This window comes from Salmo trutta, chromosome 30 (genome assembly GCF_901001165.1).
Source record: "Salmo trutta chromosome 30, fSalTru1.1, whole genome shotgun sequence".
In the NCBI taxonomy this organism is placed as follows: domain Eukaryota; kingdom Metazoa; phylum Chordata; class Actinopteri; order Salmoniformes; family Salmonidae; genus Salmo; species Salmo trutta.
The window spans coordinates 7,681,320-7,700,888 of NC_042986.1; the positions used below are offsets into that span (position 1 = coordinate 7,681,320).

The 19,569-nt window shown below is 42.2% G+C and overlaps 1 protein-coding gene across 1 annotated transcript; it reads right to left on the reverse strand.

Annotated features, from left to right (window-relative positions):
• Positions 1–14,852: 14,852 nt before the first annotated feature.
• LOC115167820 (translocon-associated protein subunit delta) lies at positions 14,853–19,282 on the reverse strand. The gene is made up of 6 exons (XM_029722460.1): positions 19,114–19,282; positions 17,138–17,256; positions 16,987–17,061; positions 16,747–16,836; positions 16,174–16,239; positions 14,853–15,712 (listed from the first exon to the last, which is right to left on the reverse strand). The coding sequence occupies exons 1-6, from the start codon at positions 19,160–19,162 to the stop codon at positions 15,608–15,610; spliced, it is 504 nt and encodes a 167-aa protein (XP_029578320.1). The 5' UTR covers positions 19,163–19,282; the 3' UTR covers positions 14,853–15,607.
• Between the last annotated feature and the right edge of the window lie 287 nt (positions 19,283–19,569).

Genomic DNA, 19,569 nt, shown 5'->3' on the forward strand with positions numbered 1-19,569 from the left:
GATCTGCTATCTTACCAACTGACCATAGAAGTTGGCAATACAACACAAACAGATCTGGGACCAGGCTAGGGCCCCATCCTAGGATAATACAGTATTTACTGTAGTAGAGAGGCCTTATAATACAGATCTGGTAGTCGAGAGGCCTTATAATACAATATAATACAGCATTTACTGTAGTAGAGGGACCTCACACATAGGACAATATAATACAGTATTTACTGTAGTAGAGGGGCCTCACACATAGGACAATATAATACATTATTTACTGTAGTTGAGGGGCCTCACACATAGGACAATATAATACAGTATTTACTGTAGTAGAGGGGCTTCCCTCTAGACAGAAAGACAAACCACAAAAAGCAGGGATCAGATTCATATTATGTCAGACCTCAAGTCATGTTATATGTTCCACATGTGTTTATATCTCTAATTTATTCTATGTCTGAACAAACGAGAAATGGACATATTTAAGTTCCCGTTGTTACTACCTAATGTTCATGTATGTAGCGATGTATGTCTGTTTTTGTTATATTTTCTCGTCCTTTATTTTATTTTATAATAATATACTACATCGTCCCTTCAACTGCATGACAGACTTATGACAACAATAATCTGTCACAAACGTTTTTTTAAGATCATTATCACTATGATAGCTACATACGTACATGTTGTAACTTTATGTGTGTATAAAAAACGAGATGAAATCCACATATCAGTGTCTACCAATTTGAAATGAGACTTTGACCAGTGTGGCTTGTGAACTGTGTTTAAGAAAACGTGTAATACATGTCTTTATCGTGTGACCAGACGGCACAGTATAACTAAATGAACAAGACGTTTTTAGGCATCAATCCAGTAGATCAGTTACAGTAGGCTGATGGTAATGATGGCTCAGTGCTTCATCTGTATGATTTGTGTTCAGGTTTCAACAAAATACCCTTTTCAAACGAGTCGTAGTGTTCCCTCCTGGTTCCGTTTCATCCACCATAGTTGCTGTAACCGTAAAGGGATGACGTTATAATAAAACATGCAAGCCAGTTTGAAAAGAGTATTACAGTTCTGTGGGATCTCTTCCAGAACAGAGATGATGTTTATCTATCCTGCACTCTTTCTAGCCTGGCTTTTATATATTTTTCATCCGTTACAACTAGTGTATATTCTCTACGAATGACACTATGGCTCAGCTCAGTAGTGTGTAAAGGGTGTCGTCCTCTGGCAGTTACAAACAAACAAACACATTTCTATTGACAAAAAGGAAGTGGATTGTTGTTGTTGTTTTTGTTGTATGTTCATTGTTTATTGTTATTGTTGTTGTTGAGAGCTCTAAGGAACCAGGGAGCTTTTCTGTTCAGATAGTTTTGTTCTTGATTTTTAACAGATTCATGAGCCAAGCAAAATATGTTTTCAAGGTGGATTATACTTTCCTGAACGCATCCGCTTGTGGCACAACCAACGAATACACAAGAGGATGGAAATAAAAACACTAACTCCGGTGTAGAAAAACAAGTTCCTCACAAGAATTACAATATCAGTCCTGGAAACATTTCCCCTGTCTGTTTCCTTGTCTTCGCTGGGGTAATCTTACATGCTTAGCAGACTTCCTTGCCAGCCGGGGGACAAGCCAAGGTTCTCTCTAGACACACACAAACATTAGTTAATATAAAACCACTGGCTGTTATAAATCTTGAGTACTATCAGAGGTCATTGATAGAGCATAGCCAGGGCAGGGTCAGTGGTCATTTGTAATCCGACAGGAGCTCGGCTCAGCTCAGAGCTCCATCTGTGTCCATAGGACAGGCCTGAGTTCAAATAGTATAAACATTTTTTAAAATACTTTAAGCGTCTGCTCTGGCCTGCCTAGAGTGCCAGATGGACATGGTTTGCAGTTTTGGGACTATTCTGTTGGCCCGTTAAGCCAGACAAGCTCAATCAAACAAAGATGAAGGCATTGGAAATCATTTCAAATAGTATTTGAACCCAGGTAGTTCTGGCCCATACAGAGGACTCATGCTGAGCTCGGCTTGCTCTGTCTGATGTCTCCAGTCAAGGTCACTTATTCATTACAGAGACGGCACTGCAGGGTCGGCTCCCTAGGTCTGCCAGGACACCTCGCTGTGACTGGGTATTAATGTGTGTGTGTGTGTGTGTGTGTGTGTGTGTGTGTGTGTGTGTGTGTGTGTGTGCGTGCGTGTGTGGACATGATTTACTATACTTGTGGGGACCAGAAGGAACACACACACACACACACACACACACACACAGTGTGAAGGCTAAGTAAGCTGCGGTTGAGTAACACACACTTTCACACTGTAACACATTTGATGTAACAAAGAGTAAAAACAAACAATCTGGTCAAACCATTATGTTGATCAAACACAAAGGTTTTGCTTCTTTCTTTCTTTCTCTTGATTACTTTTTATTTAGCGAGGAGCAGTGGTGTAAAGTAATTAATTCAAAATCGTTTTTGGGGGGTATCTGTACTTTACTATTTATAGTTTTGAGTACTTTTACTTTTACTTTACTATATTACTAAAGAAAATAATATACTTTTTTTTTTTTACTCCATACATTTTCCCTGAGACCCAAAAGTACTCGTTACATTTTCAATGCTTAGCAGGACAGGAAAATTGTCCAATTCATGCACTTATCAAGAGAACATTGCCTCTGACCTGGAGGACTCACTAAACAGAGAACATCCCTGGTCATCCCTACTGCCTCTGACCTGGAGGACTCACTAAACAGAGAACATCCCTGGTCATCCCTACTGCCTCTGACCTGGAGGACTCACTAAACAGAGAACATCCCTGGTCATCCCTACTGCCTCTGACCTGGAGGACTCACTAAACACACATGCTTAGTTTGTAAATGATGTCTGAGTGTTGGAGTGAGCCTCTGGCTATCCATAAATAAAAAAAAAAACAAGAAAACGGTTACGTCTAGTTTCCTTAATATAAGGAATTGAAATGATTTATACTTTTACTTTTGATACTTAAGTATATTTTAGCAACTACATTTAGTTTTGATACTTAAGTATATTAAGAACTAAATATTTTAGACTTTTACTCAAGTAGTATTTTACTGGGTGACTTTCACTTTTGCTTGAGTCATTTTCTGTTAAGGTACAGTGTGTCTGTACTTTTACTCAAGTATGACAATTGGGTACTTTTTCCACAACTGTCAAGGTGTATCTGGAGACTTGTCTGTCAGAACAGCTGCAAATATTATTTGGGGAGTTTGTTTCTTTCCAGGAAATCTTCTCACATCACAGGCATTTGCAGCGCCTATATTTATAACTATAACTACAACTGTTTGCAACTTCATCAGACATTCTCCAAATATAGTCACACGTTCTTTTATAATGTTGGATATCAAAATCCTTTTTTTTTAATCTGTGAATATTTTTGAAAGGAGTTTGTGTTTGTATTCTTTTTATTACCGCTTGAGGTTATTTTGTTAAGCGGCCAATAGAATCGGGGTGAGAGTTTATCACTTAACACCCACATGTTGTTGCCATGGTTATGGAGTGTTTTTAGGCTTGTCTTTTCCATGCTCATTGAAGAGCCTGTGATTTGTCCAACAGGGTAAAAACAGACATGTGGTCCTGAGAGAAAAACAAGTGATATCTTTTTATTAGCGCTCTTTTCTTTCTTTAGAAGTTTTTTTTTACAGGTTTAATGGGCAACAAAGTTCTGAGCTAAATATCTCGTGCACTTTACAATAGCAGTTCACAGACACTGAAAAATAGAATGTTAGCACTTTTGGGTCTTTTGAAATGTGTATCTAAACGAACAATGGCTGTGTCATGGTGCTTTGACCGTTGCGCGTGAGAGAGGGAGAAACTCTATAATGATTTACTGGGAGGGAATAGATGGATGTTTTCATATAAAAGAGAAATATGTCTGCCCTTAGATGGTTCGCACTTATCAGGCAATTGACTTCAGTAGAAAAGAGGATTATAAGGAAACCCAAACACTGAAGTTTTTGGGGGGGATATTTTTTTTATTTCACCTTTATTTAACCAGGTAGGCCAGTTGAGAACAAGCTATCATTTACAACTGCGACCTGGCCAAGATAAAGCAAAACAGTGCAACAAAAACAACAACACAGAGTTACACATGGGTAAACAAACGTACAGTCAATAACACAATAGAAAAATCTGTATACAGTGTGCAAATGAAGTGAGGAGGTAAGGCAATAAATAGGCCAATGGTGGCGAAGTAATTACAATTTAGCAATTTACACTGGTGTAATGGCCGTCTCACTCGGTTCCGGACTGTGGGCCGTCTCACTCGGTTCCGGACTGTGGGCCGTCTCACTCGGTTCCGGACTGTGGGCCGTCTCTTTCGGTTCCGGACTGTGGGCCATCTCTAGACGGGGCACTGTCGCCGGACACTCTGGACGGGGCACTGTTTCCGGACACTCTGGACGGGGCACTGTTGCCGGACACCCTGGACGGGGCACTGTTTCCGGACACTCTGGACGGGGCACTGTTGCCGGAAGCTCTGGACGAGGCACTATTGCCGGAAGCTCTGAACGGGGTACTGTTGTCGGAAGCTCTGGACGGGGTACTGTTGTCGGAAGCTCTGGACGGGGACTGCGCACTGAAAGCCTGATGCGTGGGGCTGGTAGTGGAGGTACCAGACTGGATACACGCACCCCAAGGCTCCAAGGCTAGTGCGAGGAGCAGGAACAGGACGAGTTGGACTGGGCTGACGCACTGGAGGCCTGGTGCGTGGGGCTGGTACTGGAGATGCCAGACTGGATACACGCACCTCAGGGCTAGTGCGAGGAGCAGGAGTAGGACGAGCTGGACTGGGCTGACACACTGGAGGCCTGGTGCGTGGGGCTGGTAGTGGAGGTACCAGACTGGATACACGCACCTCAGGGCTGGTACGAGGAGCAGGAGTAGGACGAGCTGGACTGGGCTGACGCACTGGAGGCCTGGTGCGTGGGGCTGGTAGTGGAGGTACCAGACTGGATAAACGCACCTCAGGGCTGGTACGAGGAGCGGGAACAGGATACACTGGGCCGTGAAGGCGCACAGGCGGTCTCGAGCGCAGTACTGGCACCACCCTTACTGGCTGGATGCCCGCTTCCCCCTGGCAAATGCGGGGCGCTGGCACCGCGCACACCGGCCTGTGAATGCTCGGCCTCGACGCCGTGTGCATCACCCCATAGCACGGGGCCTGACCAGTAACATGCTGCCTCCGGTAAGCACGGGGAGTTGGCTTGGGGCTTAACCCTGGCCCAGCCAAACTACCCGTGTGCCCCCCCCAAAACATTATTGGGGCTGCCTCTCAGGCTTAAATGCCAATCGTGTACCAATATAACAGTCCCGGTCTTCGCTCCACTTTTGCCGTTCCTCCCTCGCTGTCTCCACCTGTCTCCATGGCAGGGTCTTGTCCCCTGCCATTACCTCCTCCCATGTCCAAGATGTCCTCCACTCCCTTCTCTCCCTGGCCCAGGATCCTTCCTCCTCCTGGGCCCGCTGCTTGGTCCGTTGGTGGTGGGAAGTTCTGTAACGGTCGCCGTACGTAGTGGACCAAGGCGCAGCGGGTTGAGTGCTCATAGTGACTTTATTTGAACACGTAACAAACAAAACAAGAAAACGATCGAACGAACAGTATTGCAGGCTAAACACACAGCTATGCAACAACAACTTCCACAAACCACAGGTGAAAAAAGGGCTACCTAAGTATGACTCCCAATCAGAAACAACGATGTACAGCTGTCCCTGATTGAGAGCCATACCAGGCCAACAAAAAAATACACAACATAGAAAGCCATAGAAATACAAAACAAGAACATTACCCAAAACCCCCGGAACACATAAAAGAAACACCACTCTTACATAAATACATATCCCAATAAACCCTGAACCACATAAAACAAATACCCCCTGCCACGTCCTGACCAAACTACAATAACCAATAACCCCTTATATTGGTCAGGACGTGACAACTGGAGTGATATATGTGCAGATGAGGATGTGCAAGTAGAAATACTGGTGTGCAAAAGAGCAGAAAAACATAAACAAATATGGGATGAGGTAGGTAGTTGGTTGGATGAGCTATTTACAGATGGGCTGTGTACACCTGCAGCTATCGGTAAGTTGCTCTGACAGCTGACGCTTAAAGTTAGAGAGGGAAATATAAGTCTGCAACTTCAGTGATTTTTGCAATTCATTCCAGTCATTGGCAGCAGAGAACTGGAAAGAAAGGCAGCCAAATGAGGTGTTGGCTTCGGGGATGACCAGTGAAATATACCTGCTGGAGCGCGTGCTACGGGTGGGTGCTGCTATGGTGACCAGTGAGTTGGGATAAGGTGGAGCTTTACCTAGCAAAGACTTATAGATGACCTGGAGCCAGTGGGTTTGGTGACGAAAATGTAGCGAGGACCAGCCAACGAGAGCATACAGGTCGCAGTGGTGGGTAGTATATGGGGCTTTGATGACAAAGCGGATGGCACTGTGATAGACTGCATCCAATTTGCTGAGTAGAGTGGTGGAGACTATTTTGTAAATGACATCGTCGAAGTCAAGGATCGGTAGGATAGTCTAGATTTTACTTTGGATTGGAGATGCTTAATGTGAGTCTGGAAGGAGAGTTTATAGTCTAGCCATACACCTAGGTATTTGTAGTTGTCTACATATTCTAAGTCAGAACTGTCCAGAGTAGTGATGCTTGTCGGGCAGGCGGGTGCGGGCAGCGATTGGTTGAAGAGCATGCATTTCGTTTACTAGCCTACAATGATAGCCTACAACAACAGAGGGAAGCTGAGAAAGAAAGAGAGGGAAGGAAAAAGGAGATGAGAGAGAAGAAAAGTAAAACCTTGAGGAACCCCGGTTGATGTCACCCCACTTTTATTTTACAGAACAAAAGAAGACAAAGGGGAAGACACAGTAAAGGCATAGGTTTCTTCCCAAATGGCACTCTATCCCCTATAAAGTACACTACTTTTGACCAGAGCCGGCTAATAGGGTGCCATTTGGGACGGGCCCATACAGTAAGAGACATATTGTAAAACACTTCCCATAGATCAATGTTGGGCATTACAGCAGAAGAACCATCCATTATTCTCAATACAACATCAGTGTGTGGTATTCCGCTAGGGGTGACACTGTAGTATTTCAAATCCAAAGACATGTCTGACACTCTAACTCTTCTATTATAATTTATGATTTATTAAACTGTTATGTTTAGCAACTAAAACCCTCCTCCAAACTGTCTCAAATGAAACCTGGACTCAGGGGTAGACGTAACATAGTAAATGAAAATCAGGGACACTCAAATTAGTGTGATATGTTACATTTGGTATGGTATGTAATCATTTGTGGATGTCCATTACGTATGATATGTTATGAATTCCAATTCTATTGATATGTTACGAATTGAAATTCGTACAATATATTAAGAATTTTCAATATGTATGATGAGCAACAACAGTGAATCCTCTATTCATCCAGTATGCAGTGTCTCCCTGGCCCTGTGGCCCCTGACGCCCACCCAATCGGCCCCGGTAGCGGAGCACCTATGTTACGAATTCCAATTGGTTGTGGCTAACATTAGCTAGGTGGCTAGGTCACTAAGGCTATTGCTACCTAGGTGGCTAACATTAGCTAGGTTAGAGGTTATAGGCTTAGGTTAAGGTTAGGGTCAAGGTTAGGGTTACGATTAAGGCTAAGGTTAGGAGTTGGGTTAAAGGGTTCAGGTTAGGGGAAGGATTAGCTAACATGCTAAGTAGTTGGAAAGTAGTTAAAAAGTACTAAGTAGTTGCACATTTTCTAAAGTTGTCTGTGTTGAGATTTGAACGCGCAACCTTCGGGTTGCTAGACATTCACGTTATATGCCTACCCACCAACCTTCCTACTTTCATTTATACATTAACTAATCTTCTGTAATATGTAACCACACCAAACATAACATGTCATACTAATTTGAGTGTCCCGAATTTTTGTTTACTATGTTATGTCTTCTCTATGAGACTAGCCTGGAACTGAAGATGGTCCATGTTAAAACAAATATACTGTATGTGTTAAGGCAGTAAATATCATAGAGAAACATTTTATCTTTCAGGTTAAGCTGTTATGTTTAGCTCTTCAGCAACAAAAACCCTCCTCCAAACTGAAGGGCCTCGACAAAGGTTACTGTCTGCCTGCCTGCATGCCTGTCTGTCCGACTCTCTGTAGAAAACAGCCGGTCTGGTTCGGTAGCTACTTTATGTGAGAATCATTTGCGTGACGCCAGTTTCCACTCTGCTGAGTCCTGCTAAGCTCCTTTGGTGTCTGCAGCCCAGAGCCCCAGCCCGGTGGTGTGTGCGCGTGTGTGTGTTGGCATAAAGGCCCCCAGAGCAGAGCCTGTTTTACACCTCTGACAAATGAGTTTTCCTCTGCCTGATGGAGCAGACACACAGCTACAGTACACTACAGTACACTACAACCCCATTAACACACTCTTAATCCTAACCCCACACTCTAGTCCAAATCCTAGACACTGAGCCAGAGATGGACTAGCAAACTGGCATTTCCTTTTCAACCATTATATGTGCACTGAAGCAATGTTGATCCCCAAGTCAGAATAAAAGATGAGTCTGAAAAAAAGAAACGTGTATCAACATCTTCCGTCCACTGATTGAAAAGAAAATGCCAGCCTCTGACTCCGTGGGTCTGTTCGCTAGTCCATCTCTGGCTCAGTGTCTAGGATTTTAGACTAGAGTGTACTGTATGTTTTTTTTCTCCATTTATTTCTCACTCTGTTTCTCTATCATTATCTCTCATTGCCGTAAAGGAATAGACGTGCCTGACATCACACAGACCCCAGCTACAGTACAGTAACCCACTCAAAAACTGAACGAGAGATGGGATTTGAATTGTCAACGACTATCAGCGCAGTGAAGGGATGCTGACATCCCTCATGCGAAGAAATTATAAGCACACGTTATTTGTTTAGGTAGGCTATCATTTTCAACAAGAAAAATAAGAACTCCAATTGATCAACACATCTAGCCTCACGAAAGTACCGCATTAATATAACAAAGAAAGAAACAAAAACAAAAATGATGTACTCTAAACCTTTGCCAGTGAGCAAAACAGGTTGTACTGACAATTTCAACCATATTTCAAACCAGTTCTGCTTGTAAACATGCTATAATCAGATGCGCCTGAGCAATGGAGCAAACAGAGCAGCTGCAACCCCACTTTCAAAGGGTGCAAACGTATGCTTTTTTACTAGAAAAATTGTCACGATCCATTCGGTAAGTTGTCATTTTCAATGATTAGTAATGTTTTGAGCTAATCTGTATTAAAATAGATCTCCATTTGAAATATGATATAATAATTAACAGATTGTAGGCTATTTAGCACCCCCGTCACCTCAAGATGAATGGTTTTGTCGACCACTCTAAAGTTTTGGTTCGGTGCAGTTGGACAGCAATAGTTGCAACACTGGTGTGTAAAATCAAAAGGCACCTGCAAAATCTATTGTGTTGCGCTGTTGTTACGTTTGTATCTGTTGTTCCATGTCTGATGGTGTTGGTCCAATGGTGTTTACATATCATTTGCATGCACCACGAGCAAATGCATTGTATCATTTCACTTTGCCTGTAAGAACCATGACGCGCATGGGCATGTCTGATTAGGCTTATCTGTAATCTTGGTTATGCAGAAGTTCAATTCTGTCGCGAAAGTTTGTCATTTTCTCTTTATCTGTCCACAAGAATCTGTCCACGAGAGATTTGCAGGTAGCCTAGCGGTAAGAGGGTTGGACCAGTAACTCGAAAAGTTGCTGGTTCAAATACCCAAGCCGACACGGAGAACAATCTGTCGGTGTGCCCTTGAGCAAGGCACTTAACCCTAATTCGCTCCAAGGGAACCATACTACTACGGCGGACCCTGTAAAACAACACATTTCACTACACCTATCTGTTGTATTTATTTTTTATGTAGTGCAGACTCCGATTCTGAGCAGACTTCCATCAGCCTACCAAAGGTTGCCCCTTAGCAGAAAACTGCATGTCCAGTAGTTTGCGGGCTGTCAATGAGTAGCTCGCAAGATAGTTAGAAATAATCAGTATGCCTAATATTACATTATTACATCTGTGGAAGTGTTTTTCTCCCCATGCCGCTCCGGCGCTCGACCTCACTGGTTAACCAACCACCGGCCCTGGCAACCATGAATCCACACGCCTGCTTTCTATCATTACGCACACCTGAGCATCATTATTTACTTGATTACTCTCACTTTATTTAGCCCTCAGTAGCCATTAGTCATAAGGTAGTTTTGTTTTTATTCACGTTCTGTACACGTCTCATGTTTTGTTTATCTGCATTTATCATTATTAAACTCACCTTTTGCACCTGACTCCCGGCGTATATATACGTAACACCCCAAGCTGTTTACATGCATTTAACACCCTTCAGTATTTTTGGCCACCTATTTTCCCAACTTCAATCAGTTAAATCACATTGTTAAAATGTTTTCATTAAGTTACAAAAGTAACAGTCCTGGCTGAGACCCATGTACAAGTGCACCACGGCCACTTCGCAGTTACAATATAGCCAAAGTTTTATCTGTATGCTCCTATTTTACAAAAGAAAAAGCACAGGCTATTGTATCTCACAATTTATAACGTTATTGCATCAAATGTGTATGCTGCTTAATTTTAAAAAAAGGTCATGGCGACAGCGCTTCAAACAATGGCGCCCAAAAAGTAAATGTCAGAGGAAAAGCGGAATGTCAACTAATGTACTTGATGAGATCACACTTTTGTTATCCCTCATACTTTGCATGATAATTCAGTTTCTTCATGATTTGTTGTCAAATATGTAGCTTACTGGGGTTGTTGTTCAAAAGGTCACAATTAGACAGAATGACAATTTATGACAAGATTAGTTCAAATGTAAAACCCTTTTTTCTTTCATCATAAAAAGACAAGATTCTGAAATATGCAGGCTGTATATGAGTAGCTTCCAAAAACAATTTTTAGTATAAAGTAGCCTTTATGAAATGAAAAAGTTGGATATCCCTGCTCTAGCCCAAACATTGAAATATGAGCCATATTACTGGAGCTATATTTTATTCTTTCTATTGCAGATTCGGGTCTTAATTTATGGGTACATATAGCTGCCCAAAAAAATGCTAATTTGAAAATGACATTGATTAATTGATAATATGTTAGCAATATAATTTTTATGTGAACATAATTAGCAAATTGAAATGCAAAACTCCAGTGTGGATTTTCAAGTTGACAGTTCTTGTTCAATGCTCTAACAGAGAACACTGCCATATTGAGAAAAACAATTGTTAAAATATAATGTACTACATTATTGTGATCGCATTATTTGTGACAAAAAGAAGATGAAAACTTAATGTGCAATTTAACTATGCTTTTTCTTAACCTACCAAGTCCAAACTCAAATTCAAATCCTTATTGAGTAAAACTATATTATTCCTCCCATTTTCGATTTCATTTCCTCATTGTCATGCGTTATCCTGGCCACATTCTTAATAGTTTGGCCTGTCAATCGATCACTATTGGTGGGATTTTCAGGGAAGGGAGTAGATTAGTAATCTAGTTATTAAAACACTTTTTCAATATAATTTATTGCGTCGAAGCATAAGCAAAATAGTTGTGTTCTGTTCATAAATATGGATTCCCCCTGTTAAGAAAGTGTAGACTTAATAAATGCAAACATTTTCTGGGCGAGGTTCTCCAGTACCTCCCCCCGCCCTCCTAATCTTTAGTACCCCCACTTTCAGACAAAGTCAGACGCCCATGGTTGTAATGACATCATTTTGACCATATTTCAACCAGTAATGACGTTATTTCAACCAACTGTTCCCCCTGGGTTGCTCACGTGTTAAAGTGACCTCTTGATATACAGTACTGTAGGTAGGTCAACTGACTGCGGAGGACAAATATAGGTGGTATTAGTCCAAGGTGTGAGTCCCAAATGTAACCCTATTCACAATATAAGGCAATTCTATTCCCTATATAGTGCACTACTTTTGACCAGGGCCCATATGGCTCTGGTCAAAAGTAGTGCACTAAATAGAGAATAGAAGTGCCAGTCTGGACAATGACTATAGGTTGATGGTGTTAGTCCAAGAGGTCCTAGCAACGCAGCTGAGGGGCATTAAATAGAGAGCAGGGAGGCAGAAAGGAAGGGTTAGCCATGTCAGTATGTATGTATCAGTCCAAGGCTTTGCCGTTTCCCTTCCTAGTCACACCATAGCACAGGAACAAGCTTGGTGATAAGGGAGTGTCTCTAATGCACACTGTCTCACACACATGCATGTGCACAGAGGCATACACACATGCACACAAGCGCATGCCCGCAAACACACACACACACACACACACACACCACATGTTATTTCAGAATTACTCCAGAAGAGGATGTTTCTGAACTATTGTGTTGTTAAAGCAGTTAAAGAAAAGATGGATACGAGAAAGCTCATGTGTACTTTGTACATTGTTTAGGTATACAGGAGAGTGTACTGTATATCGTGTTACCTGGACTAAGTACAGAGTTTACATAATTCGCTTGGATAGACAGATGGAGTTACAGTTACTGTGTTCTCATAAACCAGTGAGGTTTCAACAATAGGCCTATCCCATACGATAAACCATATATACAGTATATATACAATATAATACTCACTGTCACACTGTCTGGTTCACAGCAAAAAAATCACTTATATAGAAATGCTTCCTTTAAATCCATAGATAAGCCTAGACTAGACACTGCTACTGTATAGAGACCAGACTCTGCCATAGAGGCATATGAATCATTCACAACGTGTCATGAATGAAGGAAAAAGTTGAGTAGCGTAAAAGATAACACACAAAGTAAAAAATGAGGGTTTAATCTACAAGTAATCCGCAGACCAGCCTATGAGATGATGGTGTTTCAGCTGGAGAGAGTGTGTAGCAACACTGTTCAATTATGATGGTCGTGAACCACAGACATGCAGCACACAGCTGCCACACGCTGTCCAGTCGGGAGTACTGCAAATAACTGATGAAAATCTACTTTTAATGAGACCAACTCTACAGTGAATCAGCGGAGGCTGCTGAGGGGAGGACGACTCATAATAATGGCTGGAATGGAATCAATTGAGTGGTATCAACTACATGGAAACCACCGTCTTGATGTGTATGGTACCATTCCCACTGACTCCATTCCAGCCATTAATATGAGACGTCCTCCCCTCAGCAGCCTCCACTTAAAGGTTGACCTAAAATAACTACATGACTTTCTTAGAAGACAGTTGAGAGCAAACCAGCGTGCCAGATTTGACAGTGAGAGAGAGAGAGAAAGAGAGATCCAGATTGCAACAGCTACTTAAAATCAGACTCCTTCCTCAGCCAGTCTTGAAATGTAGAGCATGCTCTCTCCTCCACTATCAAGGCATACCACGGTGTGACAGTTATTCCCCTGAGCATTCCCCTGCAATACTAAAATAATCACTGGTTCCATTAAGGGGTTTGTGTCCTAAACAACACTCTTTTCTCTTCTTAGTGTACTACGTTTGACCAGGTATTGCACTATGCAGGACATAATATACCTTTTGGGACACAGACAGGGTTTTCAGGGTTTTCCTCCTTATAGGCATGCATGTGAACCTGTTAACAGCAATAGGAGGGCTAGATGATGCAGGAATTTATGGAATGTTTACCACATAATACCACACAAAGGTGCGAGGAGATGCTGAGTATGGAGAAGAATAGGTTGCTAAAGAAGACATCATTAAGGAAAAACTATTCATGAGAATTTCTTTCCAGAATTTGTAGTATACATTGAAGGGATGGTGTTGAGTCAAGGGGTATATACGCTATATATATGGCACACCTTATTACCTACAGGTAACTGACAAAATAAAGGAAACACCAACATAAAGTGTCTTTAATAGGGCGTTGGGGCACCATGAGCCAGATCAGCTTCTATGCACCTTGGCATAGATTCTACAAGTGTCTGGAACTCTTTTGGACGGATGCAACACCGTTCTTCCACAAGAAATTCCATCCTTTGGTGTTTTGTTGATGGAAAACGCTGTCTCAGGCTCCGCTCCAGAATCTCCCATACGCGTTCAATTGGGTTGAGATCTGGTGACTGAGACAGATATGGTTTACATCGTTTTCATGCTCATCAAACCATTCAGTGACCTATGGATGGGGGCATTGTCATCCTATGGGGGCACAGCCATGTTAGTCAAAATAATGGCCTGCCCAGCATTTTTATTCAACACCCTAAGAATGATGGGGTGTTAATTGATTAATTAACTCAGGAACCACACGTGTGAAAGCACATGCTTTCAATATATATTTGTATCTCTCATATAATCAAGTGTTTCCATTATTTTGGCAGATACCTGTATATAGTGCAGTGCAATACATTTGACCAGAACCCTATAGAGCGCCATTTGGGATACAGCTATGATAAAAGCCTATACAGTTTAACAGGCATCCTATGTAATGTAGCAGTCAACACATCCTTCAATATCCTCACCACTAAGGTCATGCTCTACTTCAGGGGTCTTCAATAGGCAGACTGGGATTTTATGTTTTTCAAATACTATATTAGTATACAGTACTTTTATTTAGAAATGTGGGGTTTTGAAAACTCTGGGCTTCTTGCGATCAATTGGCAGCTTAAAAATGATATATAGTTATGATCAGGCTCCTCGACCATCTGCTCAAGAAACAAATTGTCCCGCAGGTGAATGTAGTTGGGAACCCATGCTCTACTTCATACTCTAGCAGTAACTCATTTCAGTTTGATGCATTGTAGTGTGGCCTTGGATAATGTTTTGCCCCTAGATGTAGATGTGTGCAGCAAAATTGAGACACAGTAAGAGAAAAGCAAACCATTTATTCATTTGACCACCAAGCACAAATAATCACCAATACTTGAATATTTGGCCTCTTCAGCCAGCGCAACAGTTCCATGTACTGTAGGTAAGACACAGCCAGTCAGCAACTGCCAAGTCCACAGTGGCATCAGACTCTTAAACACCAGTGTCCGTATTCACAGTATCTCAGCGTATGAGTGCTGATCTAGGATCAGTATTGCTATTCAGATCATAATGAATAGAAAATAGGGGAACTGATCTTAGATCAGCACTCCTACTCAGACTCTTGTAGATACAGAACCAGTCATTTTAGACTATGTAGTATCAGTACCAATGAAGGTCCTTCACAAGAAAGACCACAGAATGATGGACAGATATTCTTGTCTCTCAGAGGCCAAGTCCACCGGTAGGTAAACAATAAGCCTGAGGCTGTGAAAGGAAGTCAGTGTTGGCATATAGAAACAGTCCTTTAACTTTCAGGACCTGGATTTGCTTTTGAACACAAAGTTACTGTGCTCAATTCAGTTAGTGGGGTACATCGGGTTTGATTGAGGTGTGCAATTTTTACCACAACTTGACAAAATGCAATAGCTTCTTCTGCTTAAAAAAATGTAAATACAAAATATAAAACAACTAGTTCCGCATCTCGAAATGGATGGTGGCAAATTGTTGTTCTGGATTAGTAGAAAAATCACACCAGAATTCAACAGTCTTTTAGAGTTCCAGTTGCAGAGAACTGTGGGACTTGCAGTCCTTTATGCCTGGATGGTGCTTTTAGCGCTGAAGGCCAGGTAGTAGACCAGGATACCGATGAGAGCAGCCATAACCTCAGTAGCCACCCACGGGCCGTTCCATGCACCCTAGAAACAACAAGACAACGCAGCACCAGTTAGGAAGGAATCTCAGATGAGAAGGAAAAACACTAAATGCGAGTGTTCCATCATGTGTGAAGACACATGGAAGGTGCAACACAATTGATAAATGTAAACTGGAGACACCATTTTTGAAGACTGATGTGTTTGACAGAACAGTGCTACTTGAACTAGCAAAAACGTGTCTGAGCTTTGTGTAACTAACATTTGCTAGCTAGATAAACATCTCAGCTAACTGGGGAAACAATTCACGTAATTCCCGTAAGTTTGCGGCCCACTGCCTTTTGCTACCAAATACAACACTGTCTCCAAAAACGGCAAGGTGCCTCCAGTAGTGTTTACTCTTCTGCCGTTTGTGACGTCTCCATTTTCTACGCGTAATGCGTATACTATAGACATGACTGTCTTTCATCGAGTATTCATTTGTTATTCTGTCTATGCTGACTCACCCTGTGATCCACTTTGACAGAGAAGAGAGGCTGGATGGAGTCACTATCCTCATTGTTCCTCTGGGCCTAAAAAAACAAACAAATATTAACACACACAATTGCATAAGGCTATTGGTCATATCTGACAGTATGCACAAATATTTTACTCTGGACTTTTACTCTGGACCAGTTCTTTTTAGCCAATGTCAAAGCTTGCTAGCAAGAGCTGCGCTCTCACGATTGGCTATCGGGTGGTCACATCAAAGAAATGTGCATAAACTTGGGAAAATGTGGAACTCTTGCTGCCTAGTCACCAACTGTTAAGCCGCTGTCTCCTCCTTCCATTGAAAATGACTGGTAGCTAGATCGCTGATTATCTTGCCAAGTGTGAGTGATGCCGCATTCAAGACCACTAGGGACCTCTGAGTAAAAACGTGCTCACTTTTTTTTGCGTAGAGCTTCGATTCTGATACTTTAAAAGCAGGAAACTCATCTTTCTACGAGTTTCTAAGTCAGAAATTTCAGGGTTGTCTTGAACGTGGAAAAAGTCCCCAGTTACACTCATAGCTAGACGAATAGGAATGAAGCACCTACCTTGCGCAAAGAGCTATAGGACTCCTCATCGAAGAATTTGACCTGGTATGTACCGGAGCTGGCCTGTTTGTGGGGCATGCTCCAGGACACCTGAGAAACACAGAGAGAGACAGAGCGAAGACATTACCAACTAAGTCATAAACCCACAGCATGTGCACAGAGGCTCAAGTGACTCTTGGTAAGTGTATATTGGACATCCATAGTGTATGTCCACATCAGACACATCATACCATCTCTTACCTGGTACTTGCCAACATCCTGGCCTCTGGTCACTGGGAACTGTCTGCCATTGACGTCAGCATACAGAGCCACACTCTGTTGAAGAAAGATACGCATTTAGAGCGTGATGAGAAAAAGAGAGGTGTGTGTCTGTCGTGTCTAACTACAGTACCTGGGCTCCATTGGCGCAGGCCAGACTGAGCTCCACGATAAAGACAGACTCAGAGGAGATGACGGCATCAGAGGTGGTGTAGGCAGAGGGGGTGATCACAGGGTCTGAACAGCTCTCACCTAAACAACATGGGAAGAAATGACATCAAGCAGTCTTTGCTAGCTACCTTAATGTGAAGGTACTGTTCATTTCTACTCTGAGAGCCTAGCTAGTGCATAACAAAATAATTGACTTGGCTAGCTAACTATCTGGTGGTGCAGATTGATCAAATCTGCAAAATTGGGTTGAATAGAATGGCTACTGTAGCTAGCCACCTAGCTATCTAACCTTGTTAGCTAACATTCACCTTCTTATCCAGCTATCCAAATACATACCGGTAGCTAGAATTTTTTTCCTAGATTTATAGTTTCAAACATGGTAAAATATGAAGATATTACTTATAAATAGCTAGTTTACTAGCATACTCTTATCAGTAAGCTAGCTAGCTAGCGAATACAGTGCATTTGGAAAGTACTCAGACCACTTGCCTTTTCCCACATTTTGTTATATTACAGGCTTATTCTAAAATGTATTAAATACATTTTTTCCCTCATCAATCTACACACAATACCCCATAATGACAAAGTAAAAACAGGTTTTTAGAAATGTTAGCAAATGTATTACAAACAAAAACAGAAATAAGTATATGAGTATTCAGACCCTTCGTTATGAGACTTGAAAATGAGCTCAGGTGCATCCTGTTTCCATTGATCATCCTGTTTCTATAACTTGATTGGAGTCCACCTGTGGTAAATTCAATTGATTGGTCATGATATGGAAAGGCACACACCTGTCTATATAAGGTCCCACCCACAGTTGACAGTGCATGTCAGAGCAAAAACCAAGCCATGAGGTCGAAGGAATTGTCTGTGGAGCTCTGAGACAGGATTGTGTCGAGGCACAGCTTTGGGGAACGGTACCAAAACATTTCTGCAGCATTGAAGGTCCTCAAGAACACAGTGGCCTCCATCATCCTTAAATGGAAGAAATTTGGAAGCACCAAGACTTTTTCTAGAGCTGGCCGCCCGGCAAAACTGAGCAATCGGGGGAGAAGGGCCTTGGTCAGGAAGGTGACCAAGAACCCGATGGTCACTCTGACAGAGCTCTGTGGAGATGGGAGAACCATCTCTGCAGCACTCCACCAACCACACCTTTATGGTAGAGAGGCCAGAAGGAAGCCACTACTCAGTAAAAAGGGACATGACAGCCAGCTTGGAATTTGCCAAAAGGCACGAGAAACAAGATTCTCTGGTCTGATGAAGCCAAAATGTAACTCGTTGGCCTGAATGCCAAATGTCACATCTGGAGGAAACCTGGCACCATCATGCTTTGGGGTTGTTTTTCAGCGGCAGGGAGACTAGTCAGGATCGAGGGAAAGATGAACGGAGAAAAGTACAGATATCATTGACAAAAACCTGCTCCAGAGCACTCAGGAGCTCAGATTGGAGCGAATGTTCACCTTCCAACAGGACAACGACCCTAAGCACACAGCCAAGACAACACAGGAGTGGATTCGGGACAAGCCTCAATGTCCTTGAATGGTTCAGCCAGAGCCCAGACTGGAACTCGATTGAACATATCTGGAGACTTGAAAATAGCTGTGCAGCAACGCTCCCCATCCAACTTGACAGAACATGAGAGGATATGCAGAGAAAAACGAGAGAAACTCCCTGCTGCCAAAAAGTAGAGTCAAGGTTCTGAATACTTATGTAAATGTGATATTAGTTTTTTTTAATACATTTGCAAACATTTCTAAAAACTGTCATTGTGGAGTATTGTGTGTAGATTGTGGGGGGGAAATCTTTTCATCCATTTTAGAATAAGGTTGTAATGTAACAATTTGGGAAAAAGTCAAGGGGTCTGAATACTTTCCAAATGCACTGTAGATTTCCTGGACGCTAGTTAGTTACTGTTGCAATCTCTCTGAAATTACTCACCTGTGCACAAGCAGACAAGAGCAAGAAACGCGGCTATTCGGATCATCATGGTTGATTTCTCAAAATGTCTTTAACACGACAAAGACTTGCGCAGCAAGTTATTTCAGCAGTTGTTGCAGACACGTCTCCCTTCAAAAGTCTACGTCAGCTTTCAGACCGTTGCGCTGTAGCGCACCGTATCAGCGCAATGCACTGTGGGAACGTGGCTGTGTTGACACGTCACCTCTCACTGAGACTGTAGGAAGTGTATTTTATAGGCCCGTTAGAATAAACTACATATTTCACGGTGTTTCACTTAAGTAAATAAGTCTAAAATATACTTCATAGTGGTAAAAGTATATTCAATATAAAAGTACCATTCAAACATGGATGTAACAATATCAGATACGCATTTCTGGGTTATTTAATTCCAGGTAACATTGCCTAAACGTATTTCTAAAGAGAAAGGGAGTTGTT

Excerpts from the sequence above, each read along its gene's own strand:
- LOC115167820 (XM_029722460.1), bottom strand. The coding sequence starts at position 19,162 with ATGATGATCCGAATAGCCGCGTTTCTTGCTCTTGTCTGCTTGTGCACA. Across the intron at positions 17,257-19,113 it reads TCTTGTCTGCTTGTGCACAG|GTGAGAGCTGTTCAGACCCT; the intron begins GTGAGTAATTTC and ends CATGTTGTTTAG. Across the intron at positions 15,713-16,173 it reads CTGTCAAAGTGGATCACAGG|GGTGCATGGAACGGCCCGTG; the intron begins GTGAGTCAGCAT and ends TGTTGTTTCTAG.